The sequence below is a fragment of the Puntigrus tetrazona genome, chromosome 19, assembly GCF_018831695.1.
Source record: "Puntigrus tetrazona isolate hp1 chromosome 19, ASM1883169v1, whole genome shotgun sequence".
NCBI lineage: Eukaryota > Metazoa > Chordata > Actinopteri > Cypriniformes > Cyprinidae > Puntigrus > Puntigrus tetrazona.
The window spans coordinates 17,239,432-17,259,192 of record NC_056717.1 but is presented as its reverse complement, the minus strand read 5'-3'; the positions used below and the strand labels follow the sequence as shown (position 1 = coordinate 17,259,192).

At 37.0% G+C, this 19,761-nt stretch overlaps 3 protein-coding genes across 3 annotated transcripts; 1 reads left to right on the top strand and 2 right to left on the bottom strand.

The window, feature by feature from the left end:
• The first annotated feature begins 59 nt into the window (after window positions 1-59).
• necap1 (NECAP endocytosis associated 1) lies at window positions 60-4,148 on the top strand. Its single transcript, XM_043218073.1, has 8 exons — window positions 60-272; window positions 1,328-1,428; window positions 1,529-1,633; window positions 1,743-1,824; window positions 2,052-2,157; window positions 2,328-2,466; window positions 3,197-3,290; window positions 3,429-4,148. Exons 1-8 carry the CDS (start codon window positions 178-180, stop codon window positions 3,487-3,489), a joined length of 783 nt encoding a protein of 260 aa, XP_043074008.1. The 5' UTR covers window positions 60-177; the 3' UTR covers window positions 3,490-4,148.
• A 2,445-nt stretch (window positions 4,149-6,593) lies between these two features.
• Window positions 6,594-13,308, bottom strand: si:ch211-171h4.3 (serine/threonine-protein kinase SBK1). Its single transcript, XM_043218072.1, has 4 exons — window positions 13,060-13,308; window positions 11,544-11,688; window positions 11,191-11,393; window positions 6,594-10,514 (listed from the first exon to the last, which is right to left on the bottom strand). The coding sequence occupies exons 1-4, from the start codon at window positions 13,063-13,065 to the stop codon at window positions 9,843-9,845; spliced, it is 1,026 nt and encodes a 341-aa protein (XP_043074007.1). The 5' UTR covers window positions 13,066-13,308; the 3' UTR covers window positions 6,594-9,842.
• Window positions 13,309-14,208: 900 nt separating this feature from the next.
• On the bottom strand, window positions 14,209-18,454 carry il11b (interleukin 11b). The gene is made up of 5 exons (XM_043218147.1): window positions 18,365-18,454; window positions 16,426-16,592; window positions 16,234-16,314; window positions 15,776-15,934; window positions 14,209-15,360 (listed from the first exon to the last, which is right to left on the bottom strand). Exons 1-5 carry the CDS (start codon window positions 18,369-18,371, stop codon window positions 15,202-15,204), a joined length of 573 nt encoding a protein of 190 aa, XP_043074082.1. The 5' UTR covers window positions 18,372-18,454; the 3' UTR covers window positions 14,209-15,201.
• Between the last annotated feature and the right edge of the window lie 1,307 nt (window positions 18,455-19,761).

The window sequence follows — 19,761 nt, the reverse complement described above, 5'->3', positions numbered from 1 at the left end:
CAAGGAGTCGATCCCCACGTCCTCAGATCTGATGACGCGTGATGCGTGATTCTCAAGCTCTTGCCTGAGGCATCGCTGACGTCACTGACGCTCCAGTGCTCGTGGAAGCGGCTGGCCCGCAATAACAAATTGGATGAAGACAGAAATATTACTCGCATCCATTGAAATCAGTTCAAGATGGCGTCCGAGGGCGAATACGAGTCGATTCTGTGCGTGAAACCAGATGTAAATGTTTACCGCATCCCGCCGCGGGCGTCGAATCGCGGATACAGGTGAATTAAAGGATGTGCGGGCCCGAGCCCTTGGCTGCTGTCTGTTCTGTAAATAATCTCGGAATACCATTTTGTCGGGCTGTGTCAGCACCACGCTGCTATTACGAACGACATTAGATAATAAATAATGCATTTGTGGCACTTTTGTTATTATTGTGCGCGCCGTTACGCCGCATAGGATCATCACACACATCTGCTGATAGAAAGCAAAACATATTGCCATGTCAGATGCTCGGCGTGTTTGGCTACGAGCTCACGACTCATCCTCCAACAGGAAGTGGACCAGGAAAGCAGATACAATTTTATCACACCTAAGAATTATTTCGTTCCATTTTAATGAAGTGCATAGAGCATTTCTGGCTACATGTGATGTGTTGTTGTGTAAATGGGTTGATGCGAGATGTGTGTTTTCAGGGTCGTATATGTGATCCAATTTGGTGTATAATTAGTCCTGAAAGCTCTTGCCCACAGAGAATGTTATACTTCACTGGCACACATTTTAGTGGAGAAATCCCACTTGTGCTCCTTCATGAGGAGCTCGAAGGCTTGTAACGGATCTGAGAATTGTAACAATACTGCAGATTTTTGCCATGAACCGTTGAAAGGTGTTAAATCTTTTCTGTTCCCACTGTGATTTTTATTTAGTTTTATTTTATTTTCACCAGTCATTTTCTAGTCAGTACCTTCAGGTTCCATTTGCCAGAAGACAGTGGGAACAGAAACCATTTAATCCCTTTCCATTTTAATTCAAACTACCAGGTCAGAATAAGATAAGAAACCTGAAATGAATCTTTTACAATAAGATCAGCAATATGCATATGGATGAGGTAGTATGTTGAATGTTCATATTCACATAAATGTTTTGACAATTAATTTTATATAGTATAGTTTTGATGTGTATAGTGAGTTTTTGACTACATCAGAAAATAATTAGTCTTATTTTTGATGTTAAGCTCATCCAAAAGATATTTTCGTAAAAGAAAGAACAACAAAGAGTCGTAAAAGCCTTTTGATTTGATGGACCTATAATGACATTTCTGCTGTGATAATGGCAGGGCGGCTGACTGGAAGCTAGACACTCCTGACTGGACAGGCCGTATGCGCATTACAGCAAAGGGGAAGGTGGCTTATATCAAACTGGAGGACAAAGTCTCAGGTTAGAAAACAATGACCCGCATGTTTGATTGAATGGCTGTCAAAGACATCTGTGCATCAAAAGAGGCTCCCAGTTTTCCTTTTTCTGTGGTTGTCCTCAGGTGAGCTGTTTGCTCAAGCTCCAGTAAAGGAATACCCTGGCATTGCAGTGGAGACAGTCAGTGATTCCAGTCGCTATTTTGTTCTCCGAATACAGGATGACAACGGTTAGTGCGTTTGCATACCCAGCCATAATAGAATGTCTCGCAAATAATTCTTCAAATCACTTTTGTATTACAGTATAGACATGCATTATCATTGCTGCCTGTGTTTTAGGTCGCAGTGCATTCATTGGCGTTGGGTTTGGGGACAGAGGGGATGCCTTTGACTTTAATGTTGCCCTGCAGGATCATTTCAAGTAAGTTTGCAACAAAATTAATGTGAATGTTATGACTGGTAATGCTTTTGTGTTTGTAGTGACATCTTGGATGCCGATGGATGCTTTTTTTGTTTTTGTTTTTTGCAATGATACAATTCTTCGTGGAACCATCAATGCCAATAAAGAACCTTTAGTTTTGTGTATACATGCAGTTTGTTTATTTTTTATTTTATTCAATAATCTTAATCCATTTTTTCCTCTGTAAGGTGGGTGAAACAGGAAAACGAAATCAAAAGTTCTCAGGCTGCAGACTCAGGACCCAAACTGGATCTAGGCTTCAAAGAGGGACAGACCATCACACTGAATATCGGGGTAAAACAAAACTAAAACACAGAACGGCTAAAATTGCAATTGGATTAAAAAAAATAAGTAAATCAGGAGTCTTGCATTTTAATAAGAATACACAGTGATTTTTCATGCCCTCATATCATGAATAAACATGAGTTTGTGATAAATTTAGAGAAATGTTTCTTTGTATTTAGCAAGGTAAAAAGAGGGACAAGCCCCGCCCTCAGAGCTCAGGGGGCTTGGGGCTCCTCCCTCCACCTCCAGGAGGAAAGATAGCTCCTCCTCCTTCGTCCAATCACAACACAGTACAGCCATCAGGGGGAGCAGAAACGGGTACATCATTTAACATCATCACTGCTCAAACTAAAACATTCTCTTTGTTGACATGGATTAGCTATGTATTATATATTCCGTGAAGTAAAATCTGACAATGTTTTGTTTTTTTTTATTAAAGGAACTGTTCACCCATTTACTGAGTTGTAGACAAGTTTGTTTCTTCATGAGATATGGATAAAGTTTGGAGAATATTTCTGGAGATATGGAGAAATTCAGCATTACATCACTTGCTCACCCATGGTTCATCGCAATAATCTCTGAATAATTCAGATAACTCCAGTCCATCAGTTAACAAATGATGTTTAAAGTGTGTTTCTAAGAAAGAAATATTATTCATTAGAAAACATTTGTCTAAAACACGACTCCTTTATTCAATATATTATTTCTCTAATAATAAAGCTGTGTTTTTTAAATCAGGAGAGATATTTGCTTAGACCCTTCTACAAAGGAGAAAAATAAGTATGTCAGGTTTTGTTGTGAAAGAACAATAGGAGTTAGACCTTTTCATTGCTAAATTTCTCCAAATCTGTTCCGATAAAGTAAAGAGCTTTCTTTTTCTATTTTTGGTTGAACTATTCCTTTAATATATCAGCCCACTCTAAACATACGGACACACAAAGACAGACAAATATTACAGATATTGTTCATACAAAAGAATGTTAATTACACACTACCTTTACTTTTCTGTTCTTTTCTTGACCTTCCCTCCTCCTCCTCCTACTTTTAGGATGTTTATTAGAACTGGACAGCAGTAACTCTAATACAGTGGTTCAGTCAAACCCCAGCTCTGACCTTTGGGGTGACTTCTCCAGCTCTGCAAGGTAACGTAATTAGCCACCTTGATTCCTGACCAACGAATAAGATCCAGTATTCAGACATTTCTACTGGTCACTAAATATTCATATTCATTAAACTGGTCTGACGTAAATGGTTTTTCGTCCGTCCTTTCTTTGTTTCAGCTCCGTTGCTCCTCCAGCACCACGCCAAGAACCCTCTTCCGGGAACTGGGTCCAGTTCTGAAAAAGTTTTATCCTCCTCCATTCCATCATTGTTCCCATTCCTCCATCAAAACTACTGCAATTAAAAGAAACTGCATAATTGTATGGAAAACTAGAGGCAGGCTGTATGTCATGCTGCTAATCATAGCAGAGCACAGAGGTGAGAAATAGGCTATTGAGAATTCTGTTAGAATCAACCAAATGAAATTATGGAAAAGATTGTATAAAAGAGAGGAACATCCCATGGGTGTTATATGTAAAACTTTATGGTAATGTTTTGAATTATTGTTTCAGTATCTTTGCATTTGTCCACAAGGTGTTGGATGTGTCCATTTTGTTGTCATGACCTGTATATGTTCGTCTTAGGTTTCGGAGGATGTGAATATACGTGTTTGAGTGTTTAAAAAAAAAATGGCGGAGATTTTGTTTGAAAGCGTAGAATTGAATTGAGGCCTGGATATGTTAAGAGCTTAACATCTTGTATATCATAAGAATATATAAAAGCTGTACAGTATAAATATTCAAAACAATACTGACCGAAGGCCACAATGTAGAAAATATATGTCCCTCAAACAAAGGGATTATGTCTAGATATCATTACATATCCATATTGTCATTTACTTGACTAACGGAGTCATTTACGTGTTAAACAAAAATAAAATATACAAAAGAGCTACAACACGCATTGCTTCAAATGTGATTATTTTAAATAATATAAAACCTGTGGAGTGTGATTCTCAAAAATAGTAGTGTTTGCCCTTGCAGTCGCTAAAAAATATATAAATATGCTCTATCAAACATGTGATAGCTTTTTGCCTATTACTAGATATCACTCCCTTGACCCCATTTACTAAATATAAAAAGTTATTAATGTTCCATCAAAATACCACATTTACTACAGTACCACCTTGTCATGAAAAAATGTTCTGCTCTTTATTCTGTCAAGGAATAGTTCATGCAAAAATGAAATTACGACATATTTTACTCATCCCCAAGCCATCCTAGGTGTATATATGACTTTCTTCTTTCAGACGAACTCAGTCTTGAGTTTTTAAAAAAGCTATCCTGGTTCTTCCAAGCTTGGTAATGTCTGTGGATGGTGTGAAACTAACCTATACGTCTTCAGGGGGTTACCACCGGAAGTCAGTTATTTTTAAATCCAAAAAGGATTACGAAACAAATAAAACAAACAAATCAGACCAGCACTTACTGTATATATAAAGTAGGGACGTCAGTTATTTACTTTATAATTAGAAAACTAAAAGTACTTTTGTTACAAAAACCCATCAATCTGCTTCAGAGGACATGTGATAGCCCCCAGAAGGCGTATAGGTTAGTTTTACATCGCAGTACTTGAGGATATACCAGGCTTACGGAGCTTCAAAATAATGGCCAAGGATAACATTTAAAAAAAACTCAGACTGTGTTCGTCTGAAAAAAAGAAAGTCATGTACACCTTGTATGGCTTGAGGGTGAGTAAAATATGCTGCAGTTTTCGTTTCTGGGTGAACTATTCCTTTAAAGTAGAAGCAATAACGTAATACTAATTTTATCGTAGGCAGACGACATGTTTACCTTGCGAGAGTTCGCGGAGGGATTTAGTATTTTATAACTATTCAGTATTAAATAACGCAGCATATCGCGCAAATATTTCTTGTTGACAAAATGGTTTTGGCATTGAAAGCTGTAGCAGAGGTAGTGAACTCTCTTAGCTTTCTTATGGCTTTTAAATTGTGTGTTAACAGTAATGTGTTAATCTTCATGCAATATATATATATATTTGGAAAGTAAATAAAATCATTGCAAATAGGCTACTCGGTTATCTGTCACTTGATATTTGTGCTGCAAAATCCAGTTCAGCGGACCATGGTAGCTAAGACTCTCATCAGTCCTTTGTGAGACCATCTTTGACCAGCAAACGTCTCTGTCACACTAGTGCTGAGTATTTTCAGAAAACATCCACACCTGCTCCTTGTGGACTTGAGCTTTCTCTCACACACATTTCTTTTGCTTAAAAGTTGCTTTTATTAGCAAATTGGACACACTCTCTGCTTGTAAATGATTTTGCTGTAGGCCAGTGCGAACTTCCCTTCCTCAGTGCCTGATCAAATATGTAGTGAGCTATCATGATCTCTTGTTTTGGCGGTAATCAAAAGATTTTGGCCAAAATAGCATACTATTTTTCTATGCAGTATTTATATGGCAGTAATCATGAATGATCCAGTTTGATTAAATGCCTTTAAATTGATCACAAATTAATATTAATATTTTTATGCCACTTTATATAGCCTAGTTAATCAATTACACGAAGAGTGCCGTTTTCTCCAAAAATCTCCATGATTACAAATGTGGTATTGTTTCTTTTAAACAACAGTTCAATAATAAGTTAATTAAGAGACTTGCTTTTAGAAACAATATTTGCTGTTTTAGCGCTATTTCGACAACAAAAAATTATTCCAAATGCAACCACAGCATTATTATGCGTCTCGGAGCAACATGACGGTGTTTCGTTCCTGAACGAATCATCCATGTAAATGATTCGGTTCAATCGGGATGACTCACTTACAGTTTTTGCGGTTCACATTCAGAGTAGATTTTATTATTTGAGTAATTTCAAATATAACACAATATTTGCACAATAACACACTCAGCAAAATATTATCTTTCTTTTTTGTCAATATTGCACACCCCTACTCATTTCACATAATATATTTTGCATACTGTAAAGTAAGCATATATTGATGCTAAGAATGTGGGGTGTAATTTAAAAAGGCATAACCATTAAGTTTGCTAAATACATGGAAAACCAATTTACATTGAATTTATGAAAAGGCACCGAAAAAATAATGGCATAATTTATTTTTTTGTCGATTTAATTTTTTTTAAATAATCATGTTTATAAAGTATATTTATTTAAATTACATATTGCCATAAATCTATTAAATGTAATCAATTAATATAATTCAAAAATTACTATAAACACTGTTTAAATATGTATATAAATATTGTATGAGTACAAATGTGCAAGATTGAATTAATGTATAAAATATTGAATAAAAAAAAAAAGTTTAAACATGGTGTATTTAATACATATTTGTTTTACTACTACTATTACACAATCTTGTTGGTTTACTTATGCATGATTATTACTATATTAGGATTTATGCATTACATTTAATTTAGTAGTTTATTAAAACTCTGTAATCCCATAATTAGAAATGTTATGCAATTAAAATACATATGCTAATCAGTCTTAAATATTTCTTCTAAAGTTAAGTTTGTCCCAGCTAATAGATCTCCATAGGATCTTCTACAGCAGTCTTGCAGCTGCAGCTTCAGGAAGATTATATTGTGAACATAGTTTTTGTTAGGAAGAAACTTTACAAACGAAAAGTTGGTATTTTTGGCTTTCCAGTGCCTTACATTCATCAAACTTATAGAAAGATATTTCTCTCACGGGCATTTACTTACTAATTAACATATGCAAGATGACAGCATACTTTAACACTTGCATAATTGCACATAAATGTGTTTTAATGCAGTATATCAAATGAAAGGTCACACAGACAGCGGCTGGAATAGTTGGTAGGGCTGTCAAATGATCTTCGTGGATCTTCTCCCTTCATGTAATGAGCTATTTCAGCTGTTAATCTCTTAACAAGGTGCGCAAATAACTTCAGATTGAAATGGCAAAATCTGACACTAGTGTTTTTGGATGTCTTAATTTAGCAGCCTAGTCTGTATTAATTCAGTTTGCTGTGCAAATATTTGGCGTTAAAAAATTATTTTTTTCAGTTTTTTGGAAAGTCAGATGGTCTTCATTTGTTTTTATTACTTATTTGATATTCCAGAAAATTCTTTATACTTTCTTTATTTTGCAAATCCGGTCGTCTTATTTACTCCATAGTTTACAATGTTATGTTTTCATGGATCATTTGAAGGTGTCTGAAGATAAGCCAAAGACCTATCCATTCCGCGTAACTTCACACTTTGTGTGTGTGTGTGTATGTGTGTACAGTGCTGATGAATGGAGGGACAGGTTTGAATGCAGAAGTGTGAGACACTTAAAGATCAGCAAAGACTGTGTGTTTGCCCATGCATGTGATTTCAAGTGTGCATCTGACAGAGGTGATGATAGCCGAAAGAGTTTTATTAATGGTCTGGGGGTTATTTTTAAATCTAGGACACATAGTGTCTGAGTGTTTGTATGTGTCTGCATGTCTTCTGCTGAAATTTGAGAGTCGTGCTTCTTCTTACTCCTGTGCTCACAAGTGCTCCACGTGAAGATGACATTTCATGAGCATACTGTAGGCTGTTAAAAGCATAAATATGATTTTAAGACGGGAGTGAACATTCCAAACTTTATGTATACACACATATGTATAAACAAAACAAAATATGTATAGAAACAGCTCAAAATGTCGGTGAAAATGATTGTTTAACGATTCATTTTTGTATTTTAAACCAGACAAAACAGAAATTTCGAATCCTACATTAACATTTTTATTTCCATCTCAGGTTTACTGCATTTCCACAATGGACACTTATGCATGTGAGATGTCCACATAAAATATATAACATTTATCATATATTTGCCAAAAACAAGCTCTCACAACATCTTTTCTTTGATTTGTGCCTTAGAAGTAAAGCAGTAATCTATCCCATCCAACAACCTCTAACTCACTTTGAGATTGCAGCAATTAGCAAACAATCATCCAAACAAGATGAACAAAATCAAGTCCCTCCTTTTTTCTTTCAAGAAGTCCATTTGTGGAGAAGTGGAGATGGCAGCGGTATTTATTTAGACCTATAAACACAGATATTATTGAGATGCCAGCTGATCTTTAGCTGTCACTGTAATATTCTTGGTACAGATTTCATGATATAGCGTTACAGTGAACTTTGTAGGGCGCACATTGTTTTGTAGTGTAGTAATGTCGCTGGACTGTGGATGGAGGCCCAAGTTTTCAGAAACCCCTTTTCAGTTATATAACACTTGATAACTCTTCTGAGGTGTTCTGAAACCTTTAAGGGCAAATTTCCTAACGGCTTGCACCAGCGCACACTCTATTTTGCCATTAAAAAGCTATGTTTAGGATTCACTAAAGACATGCAGTGGGCAGTCATTTTTGCCACTGACCTTATTGCATTTGTAGGAGTTTTCCATTTAGGCACAAAAGGTTATTAAGGTTAGCACTAGTCAAGTAATGGTATTTGTGCAGTAAAAGCATGTTTTAAAGCAGATGCATTTAATTTGCACGGCTCTTGGTAGACAGCAGGGCCCATATTAACAAAACATTTCATCTTACCACTAAGAGTTCTCCTAAATAGCAGTAAAAGTTTTTACCTAAGAGTTTTCGCTTCAAACCTATCCACAAAGCTGCAGAGACAATTTGTTACTAGGGAATAGAGAGAAATCTTAAGCTAAGAGTCGATTCACCTTATTGTTATGGGTAATGTCAGCATGCTTACTAACTATGCACATCGTGATTGGCTTATAGGAGAAGAGAGGGGTCTCTGTCAGAGGTTTACTAATAAAAATATTTTAGAGGGCAATGTTTTGTTGTCATATTCATATAAAGATTTATTTCTATATTCAAATAAAAAGAATAAACTAAATAAACTATTAAAAAGTGTATTGTATATGTATATATATATTATGCATATAAAAGGCCTTTTAATTAACAGTAGAATAATCATGGCTGATATTGAGATGTGCAAACTGGACACAAGAACAGCTGTTACTTCTTGACTAACTGGATAAAAAATATATAATTAAAGGAAAATCTGGAGTTGGAATGACCTTCTTAAAGGCTCAATATCGTCAAATGTTTCTAAAATGTTTATATTTCAAGGCAAATTGCCAGAGACAGCCATTTTAGGATATTTGTGAGTTGGTCTTCTTCTCTACTCTTCCCTAATATTTCACAGATTTAGGAGCTAGTTTGTGACATCTAGAGAAGAAATTTAGGAGTCCTAAATTTAGGACTGATATGTTTTTAAAATTGTGTTTTAAATCAACAAGTTAGGAGCTACTTTTAGCCTTAAGATGTTTAATGAATACAGGCCCAGTAAGACCAATGGCATTGTCAGTAGATAAACCATAGAACTTTCCACTCCCATTTGTGAGTTTATGGAATTGCGCTCTCATGTTAATTTGCCCTGTTTGGTAAATCTGGTCCTTAGTGTTTACAGCTACGTGGTCACTTGGGAAAACAAACGCAACTATTAATGCGTATTAATAAACACAGCAGGCTTATGGTTAAAACGACCATTACAACTCAACTACTACTACTGCTATCCATTGTTCCCACCATGGAGTAAATGACCAGATGACGACAAACTACTGATCTGTCCTGCCATTCTTTTGATGCATCACCCACTGACATCCTTGTCCAGTAGCCAGGCTCCTCCCAGATATCTTTCCACCTCATCTGGATTGCCACGAAGCCTGAACTGCGGGTGGAGCAGGGACCTAAGAAGACAAGCCGCAAGAGGTGTGAACGCCACAAACTGTGGTGCCATCTGGAGGAAGATTTCAGATTGATTTGATCCTTTCTCCTGTGATGCAGAATTTTCCCAATTGGTCCATTGTAGATATCTTTTATATGCAGTGTTGTCTGAAGCGGTCTCAGACCATGGAAGGCTCCCCAAGAGCATGGCATAGATTAGAATGCCTAATGCCCAGCTATCTGTACTGGGATCCACAGACACCAATATCCTGTCAGTCCGTCTAGAGTCCGTCCCTTGTTGCTTGTTCCCATTGTTGTCCACCCCCAAGTGGCTCGAATGGCTGTCTTCGTTCTTTCTTGCCATCTCAGCCTCAGGCGTGCAGTAAGGGGAGCTGTACCACACGCATGGTACCCTGGTGCCTTTAGCCTTCACCATGCCAAAATCACCAAGTTTAACCCAACGGCACTCACGGTCACATAGGAAGATGTTTTCCGGCTTGACATCACGATGGACAAAGCCAAGGGAATGGAGATGAGAGAGGGCACCGCTGATCTGGGAAGCCACTATCTGGGCACGGCTCTCTACCAGACCAACCTGCAATGAAGAAATCACTTTAGGCCAAGGGTGTCCAGTTCATACATTTTTTCTGTTCTTTCATTGTTTATTTCAGCTAAATCAGTGATTCCCAACTTAAGGTCCCAACCAGACGTCACCATGTCACCTTATCCCAACCCTGCTGCTAAACATATTTATTTTGTATGGTTCTATAGTCACACAGGGGTAGGCAACTTCAGCCCTAGATAGCCTATAGCTGTGGTTCTCAATTCGGCTCTTGAGGTCCACTTTTTTCTGCAGATTTGCTCTCCAACCTTAATCAAACAGAAACTAAACAAGCAAGGTCTTCAGGATCACAAAAGCAAGTACATTTGATCATGGCTGGAGCAAAACCTTTAAGGAAAGTGGATCTTGATGACCAGAGCTGAGATATGAGTTATTTTATTTTTATTTTTTATTTAAAATCTTTACCTTAGAAGCTACACTCTGCAGGACAGCAGGTCCCTATGTCTAAACTCCCCTACCCCTGATCTAACACAAATTTGCCAACTTAAATCCCAATGATCCCAATTAAACACACCTGATACAGCTAATCAAGGTCTTTAGTATTAGTAAACTGTATTGGTGCAAACTGGAGCTAAAATCTGCAGAACATCGGTTCTATATGAGCAGTCATCTTTAAGAGGCGTGAAACTGATGTCAAACTTTTACCAACCTCAGGAACTATGACATCATAGAGGTCACCATAAAGGCAAGGTTGCTGGGCAAACACATAGTGAGTAGGAGTGGAGAATGCGATGCCTAAAGCTGAGGTGAGTGAGGGGTGGGTGCAGAAGGCCAAAGACAGGTTATATTCCCTCAGAAAGGACAGTAGAGATGTGTCATCTCGCAGAAAGAATTTAAGAGCCATCGGGGTTCCTAGATTTCGTGGAGATATGGAGGAATAATGGTGAGATTGTCAAAGGGAAAGGAAGAAGGAAGCAGTATACAGTAATAATCACAATTGCCAGAAATGCGATATAGCCTGGATAAGATCAGATGAGAGAAAGACAAAGCATGATAGCTTACCTCTCTTCTTGTGCACTGCTAATTTGACTTTTCCGTATGAGCCCTCACCAAGAACTTTAATTATTTGATAGTGATCTAATGGCTCCAGTGATTCTAGAGACTGAGCCGTTAAGTGACAGAGCTCATCCAGAAGTCTTGTGGCAGTCTGTAAGAGGAAAAACTAGGCTGTCAGGGTTGCAGATGGACATGCCAAACATTCAACAGCTAATGTAATTTGAGGGAGGATTTGCATGCCTCGTTTTCCTCTTTGCTTCACAGACACTAAATAAAAGAGGTTGTAAGATGGAATAAGTCTTAGTTGACATGGCTCCCATACATTTTCATTGTTATTTTCTACCTTTTCGCGGCATGTCAAACAAGGTTTCACTAGTTGTCAAATACCACAAAATACCATGTTGAAAGTAAAGAGTATCTGGCTGGATCAAAGATATACTGCTGGGATCTGTTACTGCATACTATTATAAGGTTGCTACAGCAAAAGGGTGATTTGGGCCTCAGTTCTGAGGATTGGCTATTCTGTCAACACATCTTAACTGTCCCCAGACAGCTGTGCTGTTCAGCTGAGCTTCATAGGATTATGTGTTCTGTTCAGAAATAGTATTGGTAACTGATCAAAATTGATTCATGCAGCACGATCGAATATCATACGTAATTTGTCTTTGACCGAATGTAGTTTTCAGCATTTTTTTTAGACTGTGTATGCTTTGGTGTCCCAAAAGCAGAAAGGTTACACTCTCTATTGAAGCAGCAGTTCAGAATGATGGGGGACAGTGTTGCATAAGAGGGATAAGGTGCACCTGTTGGGCATCAGTTGTGTGAGGACAGACAGCCCACCAGAAGTTGTGTGTGCTTAACCCCTTGTCAAGAACAGCGGTTTAGGCAGCACATCTAAGTTCTTCAGGATTAGTTGCGAATGTTGTAAATCGCTGAATTACATAACATGTTCTTAAACCTCTATCAGGTATGTGCTATATGTAAAAGGTAATAAATGATTAGTTACAAAGTCTGACCGCGTGGTTTGTATTTGATAAACTTTGTGTTAAAAGCGCTCTTCTATAACTAAACATATTTAACAAATATGTTTTATACCTTGTAAATGCAACTGTTTTTCTTAATTGTGACATTTTTTCATATAGTTATATTTCACAGTGACTTCATTTCTTTATTTTAACATTTCTCAAAATGACCTCTTTTTACTCTTTTAAGGAAGAACATCACAAAAATAACCAAAAAAATATTTAACAATACAAAACATAAGTATTGCTGGTTATCTATCTATCTATCTATCTATCTATCTATCTGTCTCTCTCTCTCTCTCTCTCTCTCTCTCTCTCTCTCTCTCTCTCTCTCTATATATATATATATATATATATATATATATATATATATATATATATATAACACTGAATAATCTTAATAAACTTCTGAATGGCAGTGTACATAATATGTACTATGTCTTATTTTAAATTACATTACATGCTGTATAAAATCTTTTGAAAGAAATGAAAACACTTACTGTCATGTTTGCTGTTGTTGAAGGCTGAAAGTGAATTCAGAGGTGCAGTTCATAAACTCTAGGCACTGAAAGCTGCAGGTCAAACGGGCAACAGCAGGTCAAAGAGTCATAAATCAGCTTACAGTTAACAGATACTGTTGCTTCTGAGTACATATCCTGATTGCTACTGATTCTGTCCTCTGCTTTATATAGTTCAATAGTCTCTCTCTGTACTCCCCCCTTTCTCGTTCTATCTCTCTCTCTCACTCTATCTCTGTCTATCCAAATTCACCAGTATGTCCACTCACACGGTCTCATTGCCATTACCCCTCCTTTTGAATGTTATGGTATTCATTGCTGACAGTATGTTCTGTAGGGTTTGTATAACAGGTAATTTGTCATTTTACTGGACATTAAAACTTTTCTCGGTTCTTCTCTCTCACATTTCGTACCTTCTCTTTTTATCAAACACATTTCGCATCTCATTTGGATCGTCAAAGTAATACATAAAGTAGTGTGATTAACCAAAACCCCCTCATTTACAGCAAACATTAGAATCTCTGATTTAACTGCAGTTGATTTGATCAATCAGCATATCGCGGAAATCGTTTGACCTCCCTTTATATTCATGCGCCATGGATCGGATAAATGTATTATGATGCTAGCCAGCATGATCGATTTCTCTCTGAGTGAGCATGACAAATCCAACAGCTGTGAGAGAGCCGTACACAAAACGCTTATATAGCAGATCTCTCTTTCTGCAGGACGTGCCAAGTCCTGACTTTTCAGCTTTTTAAACTCTCTCTCACACAGCCATATGACATATCCTTTATCCATATCCTATTCCGTATTCTGCAGCATTTGGTATTAGTCATCGTGACAAAGAATTTGACATTCACGGCTGATTACACTATTACTGGCGATTTCTAACTGTCTGGATCTAGTTTAGCTCAACTATCTGTGAAAATGCTCAGTCAGCCAGGGCAGGAAAATGATTTACAAACCTACAAATAAGATGCACAGGTTTATTTTAGGAACAAATATTAAAATCCAAATATAACCGATTATATACAGAACATCAAAAATGATGTGATTTGGATTATTGTTTTATTAAAGGTTCAGTAATTGCTGACGCAGATCAACAAGTAAAAAAAAAAAAAGCTGTGAATGCTTGATGCAAAATCATTTTATTGAAATTAAAATGACAAAAGCAAATAAATAATAAAAAAGTATAAATAAATATATAGATATGTATAAAAAAGTATACAAAACAATACAACATTCAGGACACTATGTTCATCCATCTCACTGGCCTTGTAAAAAGGTAAATCAAAGCGAATTTGGTTGTTTATTCCTATTCACCTTAATGATTTTACCAATAATTCTCATAATTTAACACCACTAAATCAAGCATGCGCTGCATATATCTGCAAATACATCATGAACAATGTCAAAGTTCTTTTCAAGTAACGCATGGCCTTTTGTTTCTTGTTTTCAGTGCGTTTCTGCAATATGGTGGCACTTTTAATTTAGACTAAACAAACAATAAGCAGTGAGTGCATTTCAAGCCACTGTATTTACAGTATGCTCACAAAAAAAAAAAAAAAAAAAAAACATGGTGCAGCAGCAATAACATCCATCAGCCCTAATATGTTTTGTGTTCAATGCCCGATTTTATCATCAACAATTTAAGTCATTCAGTTTTATTGTTAAACAAGAATGTTGTTTCGGGGCTTCTGCAAACCTACTAACTAAAAAATAGATAAATATATATAAGAATACCACCTTGACTGCATTTAATATCACGTTAACCACAGAAAGGTTTGTAAGCGACACCTATTGGTCATTATAAGCAACTGCCCGCAGCTGATTGCATACAAACTCACTTATTAAAATTATACGTTTTTATAAAGTGCTGTTTTCTCATTCACTCTCTATAAAAAAAACCTTCATTGTAAACTGTTCAATAAATATTAAATACGCAATTAATTAATTAATTAAATAAACACATCATACATAGGAAAGGTTAACAGGAGAACGCTGTCACAATAGAGGATGACTTACAAAGGCAGGAACGTTCATTCTATCCTATCAAACATTAAGGCAAGTCAGGCATCATGGAGATAAGCTGAGGGCTACTGGTGTCATAGATGGTGTTGATGATCACTGTTGTCTGTGTATCAGTTCTCCCAGTGCTCTAGTGTACCAGAGGCAAAAGAAGTAGAGTCTGTCGAGGATCTCCACATTGGCCTGGTACACGTTCCAGGCTGTGTTCAAAGGCGTCAGGGAAGGGTGGACCATCTCAGAAGGTGTCGGCTCAATCTGTGAGAAGGTTCAGAAGAGTTCTGTTAAACAAATTCCTACCTATTTTATTTAATTTTTGCTGTCTCTCAGCCAGCATATTATAAACATAATATTTCCCCTTATATATTTGGGCAATTGTAAAATATATTTGTAATCTGAACAGATCTAAATACATAATATTGTCCAATATATATATATTTAAAAATAAATAAATAAATAAATATATATATAAATATATATATATAAATCAGAAGAACAGCAATTATTTACAGCAAAATAAGTCTTTCTCTTTCTAACTTTACCATGTATCTTAGTTTAGGTCTGTTTTATTTCATAAAGCATCTTGACAAATCTCTTACATCCATTTCAGCTGCTTTTAAGATATTTAAATATTGTTTGATTTCCTCCTGTAATTGAGTTTGATGGTTCTTACCTGTGTGAGCACCATGTGGCTCATGACTTGGATGCGATGAGCGAGTTTCTTTGTCTTAGAATAACCGCTCCCCATTTCTTCCTGTTTTTGCTGGATCCAGTCAAGATGGAACTTGAAGGATTGAAGACCAGAGTACAGCTGTCCTAATGTGCTGCTGGCCTGCGGGTCAGAAGAAGCAAGCTGTTACACACTATTCACATTTAATTCTTAATATATCTCTATCTGTGTATCTCTTCATTGTTCCATCATTCTCTTAGCAAACTTGTGACACTTGTATAAATGCCTTTGAATTTTTGTTTCAGTCTTTGCTTTTCGCTTTGGAGAAGATTAACTTTATTTTGGGGTTAACAGTGAACAGTCTGGTCTCGATTTTGGATCTTAGTCGTAAAAATATTCTGTCAAAAGAAAGTCTATGTGCTTGAAACACGGAAAAATAGGCAGAGATGTGGAGGTCCTACCTCGAGTGTTTTCAGGTCTGCTGTTTTGTAGTTCAGCGAGGGCAGGGATGTGAGTGATTGCTCAAAGTCTTTCATCTCATTCTGAAAAATGCCAAGCATTTTATTAGACAAACAATAAGCTTATTGAGCCAAATGTAAATATGTGTTATTCTGCACGGGACATTTACTCAAAACCCATTTACTGGCACTTACCCCTTGCCTTTCTTGAGATACGACTTTCAGCAGCGTACGCATATCTTGATACAGCATCTGCAGACCTTTTTTTCCTTGCGGTATTGTAGCAGGACGGGCTGTGATGAAGGCGAAGAGCTCAACGCAAGTCATCAAGACGATGACGGGAAAGGTGGAGTCAGGCGACACTGTCAGCATAAAAACAAGCAGGATTTCTCATTAATGTCATTGGAGCAGCTGCTCTGAGTCAGAAGTGTTTCAGCGTGTGTGCCGAACAGCTGTTTTACTCTATAACAACTTGTATCTAAGCAGAGGGATTTGCACACAGAGCTCTTCCACTTGGTTTGTAATGGTTACACCGGATAGGATTGATTTAGAGCAGGATTTCACCCCACAGGAATTTCCAAGTCCCGTAAGACCCACATTTGTAACAGTTGCTGGGTTTGTTGTGATCAGTTTCACACTGGTGGTGCTGTTTGTTTGAAAGGACGTGAGTCAGCAATTTTGTGGTGTAGTGATGTTTTTGTATGGTGGCAAGTTTTGATGCACTTGTTTAGCCTGTTCCCAAGAGGCAAGATCACACAATCTCACCAAAGCTGTTGAAAATAAAAGCAAAGGATTGCAAAATCCAGGAATTTCCAGTTCAGAGTTCTCCCAGGAAGTCTGTCTTACTGATTTCACATATTACTGAATGAGACATGCATAGTAAAAAAAAAAAAAAAAAAAAAAAATATATATATATATATATATATATATATATATATATATATATATATATATATGTGTGTGTTTGTGTGTGTGTGTGGTTATTTTTAAACATTAAATGAACATTAGGGAGAAAATTAAAACATTAGGCCTAACCTAATGCACTTCTTTTTCTTTACCCACTAGTAAATGGCCCGTTTGATGTTTTTTGCGCCAGTCTTTAACCACAGCAACTCAAATGAGCCATGACCAAAGTCTGTGTGAAGGTCGTAGGCCTTCAAATACATGCAGCAGATATGTGATAACTGTGCGATTTAACCCTATGATAAGCATTTAAAGGAAATGAATGGCTATTTAGGCAATTAGCATCCTTTGAAAGCTTTCTAAATGCAGAAATTGTTTGGGTCACCGATAACCATTGCGTGCAACCTCTACAGATTTGATGGCGTGGTGGCGATCCCCGTCAAAACAGTTGCAGGCATGCAAAGATCATAGTGACTCAATTAGACCTGCGACCAGCCATTGACTCACTGGCAGACATCCTCCGTTTGCATCGATAGAATCTTTTTGCTTCTGTCAACACTATTTTGAAAAAGCGCTGCTTTAATATTGTTGAAATGAAGTCATTATTGATGCACTGAGTCAATCCGAGTCAATCGTGCAAAAGCGATGCAAGCATGTCTACAGAGGTTACGACTCAACCCTGAAGTAAATTATATAACCCTAAAATCTTAAACTTCAGTCGGTATTATTTTAGTATTATCTACATAATATTATAGAGTGTAACTGAATATCTGATTTAGCTATCAGTTTTATTTTCCCCTTGACCATAATGTTACCACATAATCATGATTTGGAGAACCAACATTTAAGTATTGAAAAACCTAATCTGGATGTTAAGTGCCAACATCCAGTAATCCAACAGTATGATAATAAACAAGTATGACTTTTCTTTAAAGTTAAACTAAATGCTTTACATTTTAAAATATTTTTTTGTCATCATAATAACATACCCATCACTAACATCAGTTGAATTAGCTTGAGGTTAACTAGGCAGACTGCTTTGTTATATTTAGTGGTTATTTTGGTTTCTATTCTGAAAAGGCTTTTCAAACAAAATTCATAGACAGCCAAAAACACCCACTCCATAGTCCCATCCCTCTACAATTTCCATGTCTGCCCTCATTAAAACACATTCCCATGCCTGTGCTGTAAAGCTGATGATGTAAATAATAAAGTAAATTAAAGTACTTACATTTCATGGTAATCCCAAAAAAGTAGTAAACACAGTGTACAAACTTGTGTTATCACTGTACTAACATTTGAACTAGTGAAAGGGTTCTCCTTTATAGTATGGCCCATGACACACTACTCTGAGTCATTCGCATTCAGGGAAAAAAAGTAGACCTACACACCCCCTTACTAAACATATCTTTTTTCTGAAGAACTCCAACAGTTTTTGCTATTTCCGACAACTTGATGCCTAAAGACCCTCGTGTTCCTAATTTTGAGTTTCTATTTTTGGGTGGTCTTTGTGCCCGATAAACAACCTTGTGTTAAGCATCTCCTGTAATGTATGTAAAAGACTCAGAGGGATGATGTTTTTCTTTATCTCCGAATCTGATACTTACAAAGTTTAGCAAGAATAGGCAGGTTATCTTTTTTTATACATACATACATACACACACACACACACACACACACATATATATACATATACATATATACACACACACAATATGTGACGTATCAGATTACAGTTCACCATAGGCAAATTACGAAAAGATGATGGACCGAGATGATACGTTACTTCTTTTTTTTTTTTTTTCTCCACAAATTAGGTGCAATTCACAACAGAACATAGTCATAATATGCTCATACACTAATCTAGAAGATCTGAAGCCCCCAACCCATGTCTGCATTTTCCCCACATTTATCCGCTTGGCCTCCTCTGACACATCGCGCTGTTATTTTCACTCAGACATCCAGCGTGCACATCAAGTGTCCTCATGCCTGATTGCACATACATGCATTCCTTCCTCATCCCCGTTTCATTTTCTCCATCACCCACTCATTCTTGTGTCTTCCTTTTTTCCTTTAGCCCACGACTACGAGGCATGGAGTGACATGTTGATAAGAGAAATAACTGTTAATAACTGTGGGGTCATATCCTGTGCTTCTTCAGGAAGTGGTGAGGGTAGCCTAGAATCTTGTGGTGTAGTATAGTTAGTATGCAGTGATAGATTAAGCTCTCTGGGACGTTTCACACTTGCAATCGTTGTCCCGGGGTCATTGTACGGGGTTATATTGCTTTATGTTTCATAGTCGTCACAGTAAGTCACCAGTCGGACATAAAGCTGCACGCTTTGTTTACATAACGGCTCTGGCGTTGTTTGAATGTTGTTGAATTCTCACTGCTCCTGAACGAGATTTTCGGGTTACAAAGTTAAAACTTCCGCGGAATCTTCACTCCAACGGACGCGATTTTCACAAAAAAAAAAAATTAAAATAAAAAATTATCCGTTTACACAGCGCGCGGTGTTTCCTTGACTACACAAACACGTGAGCGCGTGGCTTGCGCCGCATAGAGTAACTGTTACTATAGCAACAGTGACTCGAGCTCAAGTACGAGTAACATTCTAACATTTTTAC

Bases quoted from the DNA above. Each gene is read 5' to 3' on its own strand.
- si:ch211-171h4.3 (XM_043218072.1), bottom strand. The intron at 11,394-11,543 runs GTAAGCTATCAT...CACGAAATCTAG, and splicing joins AGCAGTGCACAAGAAGAGAG to GAACCCCGATGGCTCTTAAA. The intron at 10,515-11,190 runs GTTGGTAAAAGT...TCTTCATTGCAG, and splicing joins ATGATGTCATAGTTCCTGAG to GTTGGTCTGGTAGAGAGCCG.
- il11b (XM_043218147.1), bottom strand. The intron at 15,935-16,233 runs GTAGGACCTCCA...TCTGACCCGCAG, and splicing joins CAGACCTGAAAACACTCGAG to GCCAGCAGCACATTAGGACA. The intron at 15,361-15,775 runs GTAAGAACCATC...ACCTTCTCACAG, and splicing joins GCCACATGGTGCTCACACAG to ATTGAGCCGACACCTTCTGA.
- necap1 (XM_043218073.1), top strand. From the start codon at position 178: ATGGCGTCCGAGGGCGAATACGAGTCGATTCTGTGCGTGAAACCAGAT. The intron at 1,429-1,528 runs GTTAGAAAACAA...GGTTGTCCTCAG, and splicing joins ACTGGAGGACAAAGTCTCAG to GTGAGCTGTTTGCTCAAGCT. The intron at 1,825-2,051 runs GTAAGTTTGCAA...TTCCTCTGTAAG, and splicing joins GCCCTGCAGGATCATTTCAA to GTGGGTGAAACAGGAAAACG.